Source organism: Pristiophorus japonicus, chromosome 4 (assembly GCF_044704955.1).
Source record: "Pristiophorus japonicus isolate sPriJap1 chromosome 4, sPriJap1.hap1, whole genome shotgun sequence".
Taxonomy (NCBI): domain Eukaryota; kingdom Metazoa; phylum Chordata; class Chondrichthyes; family Pristiophoridae; genus Pristiophorus; species Pristiophorus japonicus.
The window spans coordinates 5,128,711-5,147,492 of record NC_091980.1 but is presented as its reverse complement, the minus strand read 5'-3'; the positions used below and the strand labels follow the sequence as shown (position 1 = coordinate 5,147,492).

The 18,782-nt window shown below is 43.9% G+C and overlaps 1 protein-coding gene across 1 annotated transcript in view; it reads right to left on the bottom strand.

Annotated features, from left to right (window-relative positions):
• Positions 1–6,545: 6,545 nt before the first annotated feature.
• Positions 6,546–18,782, bottom strand: part of maml1 (mastermind-like transcriptional coactivator 1) — a 93,869-nt gene continuing 81,632 nt past the window's right edge. Inside the window, exon 5 of the mRNA XM_070877981.1 lies at positions 6,546–13,291. Within this exon, the coding sequence (XP_070734082.1) occupies positions 12,333–13,291 (959 nt within the window). The 3' untranslated portion in view covers positions 6,546–12,332. The remainder of the gene's footprint in view (positions 13,292–18,782) is intronic.

Genomic DNA, 18,782 nt, shown 5'->3' with positions numbered 1-18,782 from the left:
TATCCCGACTCTCTGCTTCCTGTCTGCCAACCAGTTCTCTATCCACGTCAGTACATTACCCCCAATAGCATGTGCTTTGACTTTGCACACCAATCTCTTGTGCGGGACCTTGTCAAAAGCCTTTTGAAAGTCCAAATACACCACATCCACTGGTTCTCCCTTGTCCACTCTGCTAGTTACATCCTCAAAAAATTCCAGAAGATTTCATCAAGCATGATTTCCCTTTCATAAATCCATGCTGACTTGGACCGATCCTGTCACTGCTTTCCAAATGCACTGCTATTTCATCCTTAATAATAGATTCCAACATTTTCCCCACTACTGATGTCAGGCTAACCGGTCTATAATTATCCGTTTTCTCTCTCCCTCCTTTTTTAAAAAGTGGCGTTACATTAGCTACCCTCCAGTCCATAGGAACTGATCCAAAGTCAATAGACTGTTGGAAAATGATCACCAATGCATCCACAATTTCTAGGGCCACTTCCTTAAGTACTCTGGGATGCAGACTATCAGGCCCTGGAGATTTATCAGCCTTCAATCCCATCAATTTCCCTAACACAATTTCCTGACTAATAAGGATAACCTTCAGTTCCTCCTTCTCCCGAGACCCACTGTCCCCTAGTACATTCGGAATGTTTTTCGTGTCTTCCTTCGTGAAGACAGAACCAAAGTATTTGTTCAATTTCTTTGTTCCCCATTATAAATTCACCTGAATCCGACTGCAAGGGACCTACATTTGTCTTCACTAATCTTTTTCTCTTCACATATTTATAGAAGCTTTTGCAGTCAGTTTTTATGTTCCCGGCAAGCTTCCTCTTGTACTCTATTTTCCCCCTCTTAATTAAACCCTTAGTCCTCCTCTGTTGAATTCTAAATTTCTCCCAGTCCTGAGGTTTGTTACTTTTTCTGGCCAATTTATATACCTCTTCCTAAGTTTTAACTTCCCTTGTTAGCCACGATTGAGCCCCCTTCCTAGTTTTATTTTTACTCCAGACAGGGATGTATAATTGTTGAGCTTTTTTATATTTAATTATAGAACCTTGCTGTGCGCAGGTACAGCCACTGTTCCTACATTACAACAGTAACTACACTTCAAAAAGTACTGACATTGACTGTAAAGGGCGTTGGGTTGTCCTGAGGTCGTGAAGGCATGACAAATGCAAGTCTTCAAACTGTTGCGTCAAAGAAAGGCAATTTTCTTACAGGAGTTTTGCTTGAAATATTGAAGCAAACGTTAACTAGATAAAAACCCCCACCCAGTTTACCATACTCATGTTAAATGCAAGCAGCTTCTTTTCCAAAGTTTCAAACTCTCCAATCACAGGCTCGGATACAGCGGTAAAGACAAGGCTATGAATGGGTATTCTGTGCCGAGTGTCTCACCTCCCGACTCCCCAAAGTCTTTCCACCATCTACAAGGCACAAGTCAGGAGTGTGATGGAATACTTGCCACTTACCTAAATGAATGAAGCTCCAACAACACTCAAGAAGCTCGACACCATCCAGGACAAAACAGCCCACTTGATCAGCACCCCCAACATTCACTCCCTCCACCACCGGCGCACCGTGGCTGCAGTGTGTACCATCTACAAGTTGCACTGCAGCAACTCGCCAAGGCTTCTTCAGCAGCACCTCCCAAACCCACGACCTCTACCACCTAGGGCAGCAGCCACATGGGAACACCATCACCTCCACGTTCCCCTCCCAGCCACACACCATCCTGACTTGGAAATATATTGGCCGTTCCTTCATCGTCGCTGAGTCAAAATCCTGGAACTCCCTCCCTAACAGCACTGTGGGAGCACCTTCACCACACAAAAGAAATAGGAACAGGAGTAGGCCATACGGCCCCTCGAGCCTGCTCTGCCATTAATAAGATCACAGCTGATCTGATCATAGACTCAGGTTCACTTCCCCATCCGCTCCCCATAACCCCTTATCTTTTAAGAAACTGTCTATTTCTGTCTTAAATTTATTCAATGTCCCAGCTTCCACAGCTCTGAGGCAGCAAATTCCACAGATTTACAACCCTCAGAAGAAATTTCTTCCATCAGTTTTAAATGGGCAGCCCCTTATTCTAAGATTATGCCCCTAGTTCTAGTGTCCTCCATCAGTGGAAACATCCTCTGCATCCACCCTGTCAAACCTCCTCATAATCTTATACATTTTGATGAGATCACCTCTCATTCTTCTGAATGCCAATGAATAGAGGCCCAACCTACTCAACCTTTCCTCATAAGTCAACCCCCTCATCCCTGGAATCAACCGAGTGAACCTTCTCTGAACTGCCTCCAAAGCAAGTATAACCTTTCGTAAATATGGAAACCAAAACTGCATGCAGTATTCCAGGTGTGGCCTCACCAATACTCTGTATAGCTGTAGCAAGACTTCCCTGCTTTTATACTCCATCCCCTTTGCAATAAAGGCCATCCTGATCACTTGCTGTACCTGCATATCATCCTTTTGTGTTTCATGCACAAGTACCCCCAGGTCCCGCTGTACTGCGGCACTTTGCAATCTTTCTCCATTTAAATAATAGCTTGCTCTTGGATTTTTTCTGCTAAAGTGCATGACCTCACTTTCCAACATTATACTCCATCTGCCAAATTTTTGCCCACTCACTTAGCCTGTCTATGTCCTTTTGCAGATTGTGTGTGCCCTCCTCACACATTGCTTTTCCTCCCATCTTTGTATCGTCAGCAAACTTGGCTACGTTACACTCAGTTCCTTCTTCTAAGTCATTAATATAGATTGTAAACAGTTGGGGTCCCAGCACCGATCCCTGCAACACCCCACTAGTTACAAGTTGCCAAGCAGAGAATGAACCATTTATTCCGACGCTCTCTTCTCAGTTAGCCACGGACTGCAGCGTTTCAAGAGAGCAGCGCACCATCACGTTCTCAAGGGAAGTTAGGGATGGGCAATAAATGCCAGTCTTGCCAGCGACATCCGCATCCCATGAACGAATATTAAAAAAATATGCTGTGTGGAACATGTAGTGGGAAGCTCTTTAAAATAAACCTGTATACATTGTTTGAAAAGAACCAGTAAACAAACAAGAATGAGTGCCAAACCAGTGAGAAATCTATTTAATAGTGCTGACATTTCAGTGGACTTGAACCAGAATTTTTTTTCTAAAGAACCTTAAGATGTCATTTTGATGTCGCACAGCCATGACAAGTACTTGAAGTGTTGATTTAAGTGTAAACTTTGCCTGTGTACCAATCAAACTGACATCTGAGCAGCTGGCCAGTGTAGTAAGGCACCTTTAATTTGTCCCCTACTGAGATACTTGTCATAGCACAGGTTGGGCCTATACTCATTGGAGTTTAGAAGACAGAGTGGTAATCTTATTGAAACAGGGTAGATGCAGAGAGGATGTTTCCCCTCGTGGGGGAATCTAGAACTAGGGGGCATAAGTTTACATAGAAAATAGGTGCAGGAGTAGGCCATTCGGCCCTTCTAGCCTGCACCGCCATTCAATGAGTTCATGGCTGAATACGGGGTCGACCATTTAAAACTGAGATGAGGAGGAATTTCTTCAGAGGGTCGTGAATCTTTGGAATTCTCTGTGGAGGCTGGGTCATTGAATATATTTAAGGTGAAGATAGACAGATTTTTTGAACGATAAAGGAGTCAAGTGTTATGGGGAGCGGGCAGGGAAGTGGAGCTGAGGCCAAGATCAGATCAGCCACGATCTTATTGAATGGCAGAGCAGGCTCGAGGGGCCAAATGGCCTGCTCCTATATCTTATGTAGCACTCGTAATTTACACAGACTTGTGTTCTATTGTTTTGGCCATATATTCTACCATTGTTGACTTGAATTGCTTCATCACCTTTGGCATTGAAAGTAACAGGTCTATCATTATGTATAAATCTCATCCTGAAGATAATATGGGCAGGGGTTATGAAATGTAGTCAAGACAGACTAGGGACCATAAATATAATCAAATATTAATATAGTTCTGACGATAGGTAATCAATGGCAAACGTTAACTCTGTTTCTCCACAGATGCTGCCTGACCTGCTGAGTATTTCCAGCATTTTGTTTTTTATGCCATCAATACAAGATAGTCACTAATAAATCCAATACGAAATTCAGGAGAAAGTTCTTTACCCAGAGAGTGGTGAGAATGTGGAACTCGCTGCCACAGGGAGTGGTTGAGGCGAATAGTATCGATGCATTTAAAGGGAATCTGGATAAACACATGAGGGAGAAAGGAATAGAAGGATATGGTGATGGGGTGAGATGGAGGGGTGGGACGAGGCTGGTGTGGAGCATAAACACCGGCATGGAGTTGATGGGCCAAATGGCCTGTTTCTGTGCTGTATATACTATGTGAAAGACTGCTCTTTCACCATCGGTAATTGAAATCTGATTGGAGGATAGTTTTGTTTTTGCAGGCTGCGAGTTCCAGTGAGTTTAAGCCTCAGTCCAGTTCAACAGCACAAAACTGTGGTGAATTGAGCCCTAAATTGGCAACTGGTGATGGGAAATGACATTGGTGGGAGTTGCTGTTCCGAGGTTGGGGTTATGACACTTTTTTGGGATCAATGAAGGGAGCTTAAACTTGCATTCGACTCAAAAGCTACGCGTGATCTGGGAGCACTTGATTCAACAACTTGTATTTATATGGTGTCTTTAACTGTGAAAGGTCCCAAGACGCTTCACGGGAGTATTAGGAGTCAAGAAATGATACCAAGCCACATGAGAAATTAGTGGAGGCTTGGTCAAAGGAGTGGGTTTTAAGGAGCATCTTAAAGGGGGAGAGAGAGGCGGAGGGGTTTAGGGAGGGAGTTCCAGAGCTTGGGGCCTAGGCAATAGAAGGCACAGCCGCCGATGGTTGAGCGATTATAAATCAGGGATGCTCAAGAGGGCAGAATTAGAGGAGCGCAGACATCTTGGGTGGTTGTGAGGCTGAAGGAGATTACAGAGATAGGGAGGGGTGAAGCCATGGAGGGATTTGAAAACAAGGATGAGAATTTTGGAATGGTGTTGATTCTGACACTGGTTGCATAAATGAGAAAACAGCTTGACTATAGAAGATTAAGGGGCGATCTAATTGAGGTGTCTATGATTAAAGAATTTGATATGGTAGATAGATAAAGTTACTACTGCTGGTGGTGGTTTCCAAGTGGCAAAACCTTAAAATTAGAGCTCGGCTGCTCTGGGGTGATGTCAGGAAGTACCTCTTCACACAAAGGGTAGTGGAAACCTAGAATTCTCTCATCCAAAAAGCTGTTGAGGCTGGGGGTCAACTGAAAATTTCAAGCTGAAATTGACAAATTTTTATTGGACAAGTGACAGATTTTTATTGGACAAGCATATGAAGGGATATGGAGCAACGGTGGGTAAATGGAGTTGAGATATAGATCAATCATGATCGAATTGAATGGTTGTGCAGGCCTACCTGTTCCCATGTTCTTTTCCCATCTCCCAATACAATCACTTGGACACAAAATTCATTTAAAAAAAAAGGAAATAACTATCTAAAAAGGGACAGGATGCTGAAGTTCAGCTACCTATAATGTCTTCCCTGTTATTTCAACATAGGTCATCCTGCCCTTCAGGATGGGCCCTTCGTAATGCAGAGAAAATTCACAAGAAAGGCCTCAGCCATATTTCAGGATTTTTGATCACTTCCCTCTCGGCGAGATGTAATAGAACCATGACACTTTTGGAAGAGCAGGTGTTCTGGTAACATATTTATCCCTCATCCATCGTCAAAATCATGTTGCTGTGTGGGAAGCTTGCTGTGCGCAAATTGGCTACTGCGTTTCCTACATGACAACAGTGACAACACTTCAAAAGTACTTCACTGGCTGTGAGGCACTTTGGGATGTCCGGTGGTTGTGAAAGGTGCTATATAAATCCAAGTCTTTCTTTCTCGTCATGTAATTGTACACGGACAGGAGGCCATTTAGCCCATTGTGCCTGTGCCGGCTCTTTGAAAGAGCGATTCAATTAGTCCCACACCATCCCCCCGCTTTTTCCCCACAGCCCTGAAATTCTCCTTTGAAAGTTGCTATTGAATCTACTTCCATCGCCCTTTCAGGCAGCACGTTCCAGATCACAACAATTTGCCCCAAGGTTGTGAACGGTGCATGTTTTAAATGGAAACATCATTTTTGCTCCTTCCACTCCCATTAGCCTTTTCAATTTATCTTGAAACAAATGAGTTTGACTCCTACATGTGTAAAGCTCTGGGTCAAATTCCTCACTAACCTGGCCAACCCATAACAGAGACCCCTCCCTTTACGTTACTTACCGTGATGCACAATATTTGCAGCTTTATCAACGCCCGATTCAGACTGGTCTATCTCCGTTGCCGAGCGCTTGTTGGCAGAGTGGGCCCAGGCTCTAGAGATCTAACGGAGCAAAATTGATATTCTGGAGAAGAATGAAATGGCAGAAAAGGACTTCAGCAGCACAGTTCTGCAAAAGCTGGGGCACGATGTGCATTGCAGGGCAGCCCAAAACCTGAGTCAGCACCACTGATGAGAACACAACACAGCACAATTACAAATAGATCATGAAGAAGTCTTTATTTGCACATGATTCCCAACATCCGGAGTTATATTTACAGTTATTTATGTAGTTTTAAGATAGAAAAAACCCTACCATGGCCAAATCCAGTTTAGGGTAATTATAATTGGAGAGGGGTTGTTTCGATAAGTAGAAATTAAAGCATTCGGTATATAAACTTCGGCTGGATCTTATATTTTTAAGCTCAGTCCCATCCCATTGCCTGACTCACCTGCTGAGCGCAACCGACCAAAACAAAGGTAATTTTATAACACTGCCAATCTTAGCCAGACTGCTGTGGCAAGGCCAGGGGACCATCCTCATACACCATCTGTCCACAACCCAGCTGGGAGTTTACAGCAGCAGGGACAAGAGCTCGGATCAGGACACCCTGCTCTCAGCCACAACTTGCACGATTTGGAGACCTCCCCCACCACCCCCCCCCCACCCAGTAACGGCTCTTGCCCTCATGGAATAGAAATATCCAACAGTCCCAATGGACCACTGACTTCATAGAATACAAGAGCAGGGAGGTTATGCTTGAACTGTATAAAACACTAGTTTAAGGCCACAGCTGGAATACTGCACACAGTTCTGGTCACCACATTACAGGATGTGATTGCACTGGAGAGGGCACAGAGGAGATTTACGAGAGTGTTGCCAGAACTGGAGAATTGTAGCTACGAGGAAAGATTCAATAGGCTGGAGTTGTTTTATTTGAAACAGAGGGGGTGGAGGGGAGATTTAATTGAGATGTATAAAATATGGGGCCGAGATAGAGTGGTTAGGAAAGACCTATTTTCCCTAGCAAAGGGGTCAATATCTGGGGGTATAGATTCAAAGTAATTGGTGGAAGGATTAGCGGGGAGGATTAGAAGTTGAGAACTTTTTTTCACCCAGTGAGCGGTGGGGGTCTGGAACTCACTGCCTGAAAGGGTGGTAGAGGCACAAACCCTCACCACATTTAAAAAGAGCTTTGATGTGCACTTGAAGTGCCGTAAACCACAGGGCTACGGACCGAGAGCTGGAAAGTGGGATTAGGCTGAAAATGTCTTCTGTGCTGTAAATTTCTATGATTTTATGACAATTTATCTCATCGGTTAACTCTGATGCTTACATTAGTCTTGAAGTGTAGACAAATACTGGAGGGGTGTTATTGTGTGTTGAGGGCCACAATCTCCATTCAATGCTTTGCTGAAGGCCACGCACAGGGATTGCAAATCATGAAGGTGGAGAAGTTCTGAAGTAGAGGACTGGGCACTTAAAACAATGAAGGAAAAAAGTTATTTGCTGAGGGGGGAAAGTGGCAAATTACAGCATCATGGGGATCCCACAGCTATGCAACAGTTTAGAAAAACAGTGTAGATGCAGAGAGGTTGTTTCCCCTGGCTGGACCGTTAGAATTCAGTCATAGTCTCAGGATAAGGGGTTGGCTATTTAGGGCCGAGATGGAGAAATTTCTTCAGGCAGAGCGTTGTAAATCTTTTGGAATTCTCTGCCCCAAGATCCATGAATGCGCAAACGATGAGTATATTCAAGACAGAGATTGATAAGATTTTTGGGCACTGAAGGAATCAAGGGATATGGGGACAGTGCAGGAAAGCGGAGCTGATGTCGAAGATCAGCCATGATCTTATAGAATGGCAGAGCAGGCTTGATGGACTGTATGGCCTACTCCTATTTCTTGTGTTACGATTGGAAGCCCAGTTAGTCTGCTGAGAACCCCAGATGCAGGGGAGATGTGCTGCCAATTAACCCCAGGCTGCGTTATAAGCAGCACTGTTGGAGAGTGAAACTTCTGTACATAAAGACTATTCTTTAACAATCAGAAACGGAGAATTTTTTGCGTGTACACAGGACAGCCCAACAGTCTTCTGAAAGGTACAAGGCCCCTGACCACATTCAAAGAGTTAACCAAACTCTTTGCACTATGCAAGTGTGCGCAGGCTCTCGGTCCAAAAAGGAGAGAAGAGTTAATCTGGAACCCATTCAATGCAGATTACTGTGAGGGCATCCACAGATACCAATGGCAATTTCTAACTGGTTAAAATTCTCTTTAGGCACCAACACCAGATTTGACATTAGCCTTTTTTTGGTTCTGAATGCCAATTTTGTACCTTAAATTTCAGCATACAGCAATTAATTCTCAATAATACATTTTCAGTGAATAATTATAGAATTGTTTTTTTTTGTTGAAAAATCAAGCTTCCCCAGGCCCCAGGAGGGCAAGGCATGGAGGGAGGGAGGGAGGGAGGGAGGGAGGGAAGGGAAGGGAAGGGAGGGAAGGGAAGGAGGGAAGCAGACAGCGAATGCAAGTTGCAAAAGATTAACCTGCAAAGTAAATCACAAACTAAAGTGAAATCAAGGCAGTCACTGCAAGACAGATTCTACAGCAGCTTTGATTTCCAAATGTGGCGGCAAAATGAACAATGATGATGCAACTTCACATTCTCAATTACAGCATTAAACTTAAAAAGGAACATTTATACCACCTCCTTTGTCACAATTTTAAATAATTTAACATTTAAAAAAACACTTTTTAAAGATATATGCAAGGGAAGAAAAAAAAACAGGCACCATATACAGCCTGCTTGGCACATATAAAATTTATATATCTGTGTTTAAACTACACATACAGATTTTACCTGAATTACATTTACAAAAGGTAAAGATTATCTGAAGTTAAAAAAGGAGCAATATATTCCTTTGCTTAAAAAATGTGATACTTGTAACAGAAACCTTTGAACAGGTTGGAGTAGAAATTACTCGTCAAAACTTTGTAACCACTAGTTTGTACTACCTGGCAGAACAGGGTCAAAACTGCAGATCTGAAACATTACATGGGGTGGAGAGGTCATTGAACCGGATAACAAATGGACTGAAGAGGTAATTGGATCGGTTTCTGGAGAGGAGTGGGTGGGTAAAGTGAAGCAGGAAAGTGGGGCAGGATCGATTCGAACAAATTTCTTGGGAATATACGTGCACACACAATGCAACATATTCTGGACAATCTTAAATTAATTTTTAACAAAACAAAAAAGACTTTTTAAATCTCTGAAGGAGAGTGACTTCAAAATCAGGTTTGGCCATCGGTATTTTTTCCCCACCAGAACTACACCGTTAAAAGTTTTAATGGTGTGAGTTTAAAGTCTGACATTACAGCTGAATACAAAATGGTTAGGCAGAGCGAGTAAAGTCAATACAATCAAGTGCAGAGTTAAGACTTACAAAAATCATAGCAAGAAATGCAGTTTTTTAAAACTATAAAATGTAAAAATATATTACAGACAAAGACCTAAATAATTTTATCAATTTTTCTTTTATAAAAATGTAAACATTTATATACACACAATTTGACTGACTTAACATTAAGATACTGCAAGCACCATGATTGGAGGGCAGTGTATTTGCCACAGAACATCTCAACCATTGACCAGGGAAATGAATGGTTGGGACAATGAATAGCTGATTCGCATTCGGTAGCTGGCTGGTTTAACCTAGAGAATCTGTGGCCAGCATCAGACGAGCGCAAAAGGCACAGATTCTGCCCTTTCGAATGCATCTGGGACACACTGTCTATGAGTCAGAGGCAGATGTGGCATGAGCCTCCGACAGGACAGATAACACATTGGAAGAAAAGATGGGGAGAGCCCACTGGTAAACCGCAAATCTCCCTTTCAATGCTGCACCCTCAGTGCCCGGAACAGAAAGCGAGCGGGAAAACAGGTGCCGGATGCGTAGTGCAATTAACTTTTCCCGGCCTCCAAACTACTTTTAAAAGTTTGAGCCAAGTCTTGAGATTCTGAAATATTACAATGGAGTTTATTCAAATGATTAACCATAGACACAAAGAGGACCCGCATGCCACAAGCGCCTTTACAGACAGCAACTTGTCATGCAGCCCTCCCACTCTCCAGATTCTACAGGGGGGAGGGGGGAGGAGAACAAGACAAAAAAGGAAGTAAAGTGCAAAATATTGTTCGATACAGCAATGCAGACGCGTTGCACTTGTGATTTTAAGAACGTGCTAAATGCAGAAGCATTTTTTTCCTTGTGACTTGAGCAAGAGAACACTGATTATTTCATATGGGGTACAGTGGCATAGTGGTTATTTAACTTGGCTAATAATCCAGAAAACACAACTTCAAATCCCACCATGGCAGTATGAGAATTTGAATTCAGTTTCTTTGGGGGAAAAAAAAAATCACAAAATAATCTTTTTAAAATATAGTAAAAGTAAAACGTGATCGTGAAGCTATCGGATTGTCGTAAAAACTGATGTCCCTTCAGGGAAGGAAACCTGCCACCTTCACACCCAGTCTGGGCCTGCACGCGATTCATCTCTCACCAACATGGTTGACTCAACGTCTCTCCGAAGTGGCCTACCATATCACTCAAGAGCAACTAGCAATGGCCACATCGTGAGAATGAATATATTTTTAAAACTTCCTCTTTGGCCAGAAAATGGGGAAAGACAAGAAAGTACCCAGCTACGTGGTGCTGCTTTTGGGAATATACTAGGCCAACTTCCTCTACTTTGCAAAAGATAATGAAAAGGACCTTCCCGCCATGTTTACAATGCGGCGGAGAGAAAACCTTGCGACTAAAGACACTGACCTATTAAAATCAGCATCACCGTTTATGAAGCACAGCTAGCAAGGGAGGGTACAACCATTTTGTATTTAACAGTGACAGAAGACAGAATATAAGAAACAGGAGCAAGAGTCGGCCATTGGGCCCCTCGAGCCTGCTCCGCCATTCAATAAGATCATGGCTGAGCTGATCGTGGACTCAGCTCCACTTCCCTGCCCGCTCCCCATAACCCTCGACTCCCTCAACAGGCGATGATTTTCTGTGAAGTAATTCGCAACAAACCCCAACACTGCTCTTCCTGAACCTCGCTGGAAAGCCCAGAGATAATTCTAAAAAAAAAGAGAAAGGGAGGAGAAAGAAAAAACAAAATAAGTTCAAAGAGTCAGACAATGTACACAGAAATTACTCTACAGGAAAAATTGGATGCAATTGCAACAATTTAAAAAATCAGTTGGTCTCAGATACCAGTCATTAAAAATAATAAGCGAAACTCATGAAACAGGGATGGTAGAGAATGGAATAACTTCCAATTCTTAAAAATGTGCCAACTCCAGCAATGACTTTACAGATCACTTTTTTTGCTGCGAAATGCAGCTGAAGTGCAAGGATAGGACAGGATACATCCAAAGTGGAGAAGACAGATGAATAAAAACTGACCAGTTTTATTTTTAAAAAAAGTTAAGAAAATCTGAAATAAATAGAAAACACTTGAAATGGATAACAGGAGAGTCAGCGCCAGGGGAAAAGACATGATGTTTCAGATATGTACTCTTAATCGGATACAAATGGGTCTTCTCTCGTTAGATATACTGGCCACCCTGATTTCCAGTGTTTTTATTACTTGATTATGGTATTGTGAACTTGGGTTTTAAAAGTCTCCAGGGAAGATTGCTCAAGGAAGTGAGCTGGTGTGGATTTCCTGACTAACAGTGGGCAACCGTGTGCAATAAAATAAACTACTTTTTTTTTTAAAAACCTACTTTTTATGCATTTTCATTTATATATAGAAAAGTTTTGTAACCTGTCAGCTTGACAGTAAAATGGTAATTTTTAAAGTCGTCCGTAAAAGTGTACCCAACCATACATTTTCACCTGCCATGTGCCACGGGCATTTTGTGACAGTTTCATTTTTTGGTCCCATTTTTTTTTTTTTAAATATTCAAAAATTACACTTATTCCCACTGATTCCACACAAGGTCAGCGAGCTGGCCTTCAATGGTGAGATCCCAGAAACTCGTCCAAATCGATTATCCATTCCTCTGTAGTCCTGTTTTTCAACAAAGAGTCCATCAGGTCCGTGTCGCCGGATAACCCTGGGAGCGTGCTGCCGGCCGACTGGTTGCCGTAACTGAAAGGTAGTTCCTGGCTGGTGCTGCGTGTCTGGTAAACCTGGTTGCAGTGGGGGTTGCTCCTTGCAGCCAATTGTTGGCCGGAAGCAAAGCTCGCCATGTCCGGAACCGACTGGTTTAAACTGGGCACAGCCTGCTGAGAGGGCTGGTTTGTCTGCGACAGGGGTCCACCTAATGTAGGCATCATTTGCCCACCGACAGGCGAGCTGATGGAGCCCATCGGTCGGACTGTAGCCAGACCTGCCCGTGGCATGCCCGGTACAAACTGCTGAGTGGCGATCTTGGGCAGAGATGGCCGCGCGTGGAAAGTCGAGGTACTGCTGAATGCTACGAGGTTGCTGCTTGCTTGATTTTGGTTGTTCATGTTTTGCAAGACTTGGTGCTGCCACGTTGGATTCTGGTTTGTCACGCTGCCCGGTAACCTCTGCAAGTGGGTCTTTGAGGCAGCCTGGCTCACGGGCCCTTTGCTGTGCTGCTGCTGTGCAAGGTTGGAGTTGCCGAGGTGATTCTGACCATATCCCGTCACCATGGGGGCTCCTTGAGTCATACTCTGCTGCCTCTGCAGAGGGTTTGAATGCTGCCCGTTTCCAATTGTGCCCTGGGCAGAATGCGAAAGCATTTGGTTCATATTTGAGCCCACGCTGTACATTCCCTGCTGGACATTGTGTAGATTACCGTACTGAGATACTCCCAGCTCTGACTGACCAGCAGCAGAGCCGCTGGAGGAGACAGAACTTGGACTTTGCCCGATCGGGATCATGTTTTGATTCTGAGAGAACAACCGTGAGCTGCTTGTACTCGTTGGAAGGACTTGAGGAGAACCTATGAAAGCGAGCACAACATTCAGAAAGTTAATCCCTCAGCGACACAACAGCCAACTGTAATTATTACACAGCTCCCATTAAAACAACCTTCTCTGCTCCTGACCGAACCATCAGCCAGCTCACGCCTCAGTAACAAACAGCTACTGTGCAGTCGGACCTCCCCACCTCCATCAATAGAACCTATACTCTTGGTTACAGTGTCAGCCGTGGCTCAGTGGGTAACACTCGCGCCAGAGTCAGAAGGGTGTGGGTTCAACCAGGGACTTGAGCACATAATTCAGGGTGACGCTCCCAGTGTGGTACTGAGGGAACGTTGCACTGTTGGAGGGGCAGTACTGGGGGAGTGCTGCACTGCCAGAGGGGCAGTACCGAGGGAACACCGCACTGCCGGAGAGGCAGTCTTTCGGATGGGACATTAAACCGAGGCCTCGTTTGCTCTCTCAGGTGGATGTAAAAGGTCCCATGGCACTATAGAGCAGAGTAGCACTCGGGATAAGTGTAAACCACAAGGTGATAGGAAGGGACAATATGTATGAATATAAAGGGGCTGCAGGAGGGGTCAAAACTAAAAATCATGGTTTAAAAACTATTAAAACACTTTACCTAAACGCAACCAGCATTCAAAACAAAGTAAATGAGTTGACGGCACAAATCATTACAAATGGATATGATTTGGTGGCCATTACAGAAATGTGGTTGCAGGGTGGCCAAGACTGGGAATTAAACATACAGGGGTATCTGACAATTCGGAAAGATAGACAAGGGAAAGGAGGTGGGGTAGCTCTGTTAATAAAGGATGATATCAGGGCAGTTGTGAGAGACAATATTGGCTCTAATGAACAAAATGTTGAATCACTGTGGGTGGAGATTAGAGATAGTAAGGGGAAAAAGTCACTGGTGGACGTAGTTTCTAGGTCCCCGAATAATAACTTCACGGTGGGGCGGACAATAATCAAGAGAATAATGGAGGCATGTGAAAAAGGAACGGCAGTAATCATGGGAGATTTTAACCTACATATCGATTGGTCAAATCAAATCGCACGGGCTAGCCTTGAGGAGGAATTCATAGAATGCATATGGGATTGTTTCTTAGAACAGTATGTTACAGAACCTACAAGGGAGCAAGCTATCTTAGATCTGGTCCTGTGTAATGAGACGGGAATAATAAATGATCTCCAAGTAAAAGATCCTCTCGGAATGAGTGATCACAGTATGGTTGAATTTGTAATACAGATTGAGGGTGAGGAAGTAGTGTCTCAAATGAGCGTACTATGCTTAAACAAAGGGGACTACAGTGGGTTGAGGGCAGAGTTGGCTAAAGTAGACTGGGAACACAGACTAAACGGTGGCACAATTGAGGAACAGTGGAGGACTTTTAAGGAGCTCTTTCATAATGCTCAACAAATATATATTCCCGTGAAATAGAAGGGTGGTAAGAGAAGGGATAACCAGCCGTGGATAACCAAGGAAATAAAGGAGAGTATCAAATTAAAAACCAATGCATATAAGGTGGCCAAGGTTAGTGGGAAACGAGAAGACTGGGAAAATTTTAAACGACAGCAAAGAATGACTAAGAAAGCAATAAAGAAAGGAAAGATAGATTACGAGTGTAAACTTGCGCAAAACATAAAAACAGATAGTAAAAGCTTTTACCGATATATAAAACAGAAAAGAGTGACTAAAGTAAATGTTGGTCCCTTAGAAGATGAGAAGGGGGATTTAATAATGGGAAATGTGGAAATGGCTGAGACCTTAAACAATTATTTTGCTTCGGTCTTCACAGTGGAAGACACAAAAACCATGCCAAAAATTGCTGGTCACGGGAATGTGGGAAGGGAGGACCTTGAGACAATCACTATCACTAGGGGGGTAGTGCTGGATAGGCTAATGGGACTCAAGGTAGACAAGTCCCCTGGTCCTGATGAAATGCATCCCAGGGTATTAAAAGAGATGGCGGAAGTTATAGCAGATGCATTCGTTATAATCTACCACAATTCTCTGGACTCTGGGGAGGTACCAGCGGATTGGAAAGCAGCTAATGTAACACCTCTGTTTAAAAAGGGAGGCAGACAAAAGGCAGGTAACTACAGGCCGTATAGTTTAACATCTGTAGTGGGGAAAATGCTTGAAGCTATCATTAAGGAAGAAATAGCTGGACATCGAGAGGAATAGTGCAATCAAGCAGACGCAACATGGATTCATGAAGGGGAAATCATGTTTAACTAATTTACTGGAATTCTTTGATATACGAGCATGGTGAATAGAGGTGTACCGATAGATGTGGTGTATTTAGATTTCCAAAGGGCATTCGATAAGGTGCCACACAAAAGGTTACTGCAGAAGATAAAGGTACGCGGAGTCAGAGGAAATGTATTAGCATAGATCGAGAATTGGTTGGCTAACAGAAATCAGAGAGTCGGGATAAATGGGTCGTTTTCGGGTTCAAAATCAGTGGTTAGTGGTGTGCCACAGGGATCGGTGCTGGGACCACAACTGTTTACAATATACATAGATGACCTGGAAGAGGGGACAGAGTGTAGTGTCACAAAATTCGCAGATGACACAAAGATTAGTGGGAAAGTGGGTTGTGTAGAGGACACAGAGGCTGCAAAGAGATTTAGATAGGTTAAGCGAACGGGCTAAGGTTTGGCAGATGGAATACAATGTCGGAAAATGTGAGGTCATCCACCTTGGAAAAAAAAAAACAGTAAAAGGGAATATTATTTGAATGGGGAGAAATTACAACATGCTGCGGTGCAGAGGAACCTGGGGGTCCTTGTGCATGAATCCCAAAAAGTTAGTTTGCAGGTAATCAGGAAGGCGAATGGAATGTTGGCCTTCATTGCGAGAGGGATGGAGTACAAAAGCAGGGAGGTCCTGCTGCAACTGTGTAGGGTATTGGTGAGGCCGCACCTGAGTAGATTGAGTAGACTGGGTCTTTACTCGTTGGAGTTCAGAAGGATGAGGGGTGATCTTATAGAAACATTTAAAATAATGAAAGATATGGACAAGATAGAGGCAGAGAGGTTGTTTCCACTGGTCGGGGAAGACGAGAACAAGGGGGCACAGCCTCAAAACATGGGGGAGCCAATTTAAAACCGAGTTGAGAAGGAATTTCTTCAGAGGGTTGTGAATCTGTGGAATTCTCTGCCCAAGGAAGCAGTTGAGGCTAGCTCATTGAATGTATTCAAGTCACAGATGGATAGATTTTTAATCAATAAGGGAATTAAGGGTTATGGGGAGCGGGCGGGTAAGTGGAGCCGAGTCCACGGCCAGATCAGCCATAATCTTGTTGAATGGCGGAGCAGGCTCGAGGGGCTAGATGGCCTACTCCTGTTCCTAATTCTTATGTTCTTATGTACTATTTCAAAGAGCTGGGGAGTTCAGTTAGCAAATTATAAGTGGTTATAAGCAAATCATTTTCTTTTTTGCATGCTGGTCTACAGAATAAAGAACGCTTTTTTCTCTGTATTACAGGAGTTTAATTATATTAAAGAGCAACTATGCCTTGGGTACATGGCCACCTCCATGTCTTGGGTCAATAATTATTCCTCAACCAACACAAACTGATTTTATGGTCATTGTCACATTGCCATTTGTGGGATCTTGCTGTGCATATACTGGCTGCTGAGTTTCCTATATTAAAACAGTATCTCAAGTTTCAACTATACTTCAAAAAGAACTTCATTGGCTGTAAAGACTTTGCGATGTCGAGGTCGTGAAAGGCGCTGTACAGATTGCAAGTCTCTCTTCATTAATTGCTTTTAGGAAAATTAAGATGGAAAGATCTCATCACCATCATAGGCAGTTTCTCGGAATTGAGGAAGACTTGCTTCCCCTGTAAAAATTACTTCTTCGGTGGCTGAACAGTCCAATACGAGAGTCACAGTCACAGGTGGGACAGACAGTGGTTGAAAGAAAGGGTGGGTGGGACTGGTTTGCCGCACGCTCCTTCCGCTGCCTGCGCTTGGTTTCTGCATGCTCTCGGCGATGAGACTCGAGGTGCTCAGCGCCCTCCCAGATGCACTTCCTCCACTTAGGGCGGTCTTTGGCCAGGGACTCCCAGGTGTCAGTGGGGATGTTGCACTTTATCAAGGAGGCTGATAAAGATAGATCTATGACTGTACAGGTAGGTCAGCAGAGTGACTCAGTCAATGCACCAACTGGCTGTTTCTTGCACCTCACTTTGCATCACTTTTTAAAAAATAAATGTGATCTCAGGTGTGGGTGATGCTGGCAAGGCCACATTTATTGTCAATCCCTTAGCTGCCTTGAGAAGATGGTAGTGGGACTTTTCAGAGCCTCTGGAGCGAAGGCTCTCCCACAATGGCGTTAGGTTGGGAATTCCAGGGCACTGACCCAGCGACAGTGAGGGAACGATATATGCCCATGTCAGGATGGTATGTGCCCTGAAGGTGGCCATGTATCCATGGGATTGTTGCTCTTTAATATAACTAAACTCCAGCAATACATGGAGAAATGTGTTTCTTTATACCGCAGCATGCAAAATAGAAAATGATTTGCTTATAACTGCTTACAATTTGTTAAACAAATATAAACTATTTTGCATTTTTTTTTAAAAAGCTCTCACGATGAGCACTTTCTATTTGGCTCCGCCTGCCCTAAATCCACATCTAACCTCCAGTTTCTCCTCATGCCCTCTGCGAGTTCACCTTGTCCACGAGACCTACCTCTTGTCGACCCTATTTCCACTAAACTGTTCAGTGCCCAAATTCCCTTCCTAATTAACAGACTGCTAATGGTTCCTTCTCAGTTACTGTCCCCTCCCACTTTTATAATCATCACCCTCAAAAATCCCACCCTCGACCCCTCTGTCATTGCAAACTGCTCCCCCACAACCCCGCCCATCTCTAACCTCCCGGAACATGATATCGTCTTCCTAATTCTTGCCCATTTTCCCTATAACTCCATGTCTGAACCCCTCTAATCAGGTTTCCACAGCACTGAAACATGCTGTGACATGACATCCTATGTAAACTATCCCTCCTCGGCAGCCTTTAACATGGTTGCACATCCCATCGTCCTCCAACGCATCTCCTCCTTTAACCAGTTAAGTGGGACTGCCCTTGGCTGGTTCAACTCTTACCCATCCAATCATAGCCAGAGGATCTCCTGTAATGGAGTCTCTTCCCACCCTCTCATTGTTGCTTCAAGTCCCTGAAGGATCTATCCTTGGCCCCTCTTATATTCAACTACATGCTGCCCTTTGACGACATCATCTGCAGCCATGGAGTCAGGTTCCACATGCCATCAATACCCAGCTCTACCTCACCACCACCTCTCAACCACACCCCTACTGAACCACAATTTCCTCCAGTTAAAAAGGGAGAAGCCCCCATCACTGACTCTATATCCCTCCAAGCCTACTGTCTCAGGTTGAACCAGACCGTCCATAACCTCAGTGTCCTATCTGACCCCAAGCTGAGCGTCCTAGAGAACCTCTCCATCCACCTCCGTAACGGTCTCCT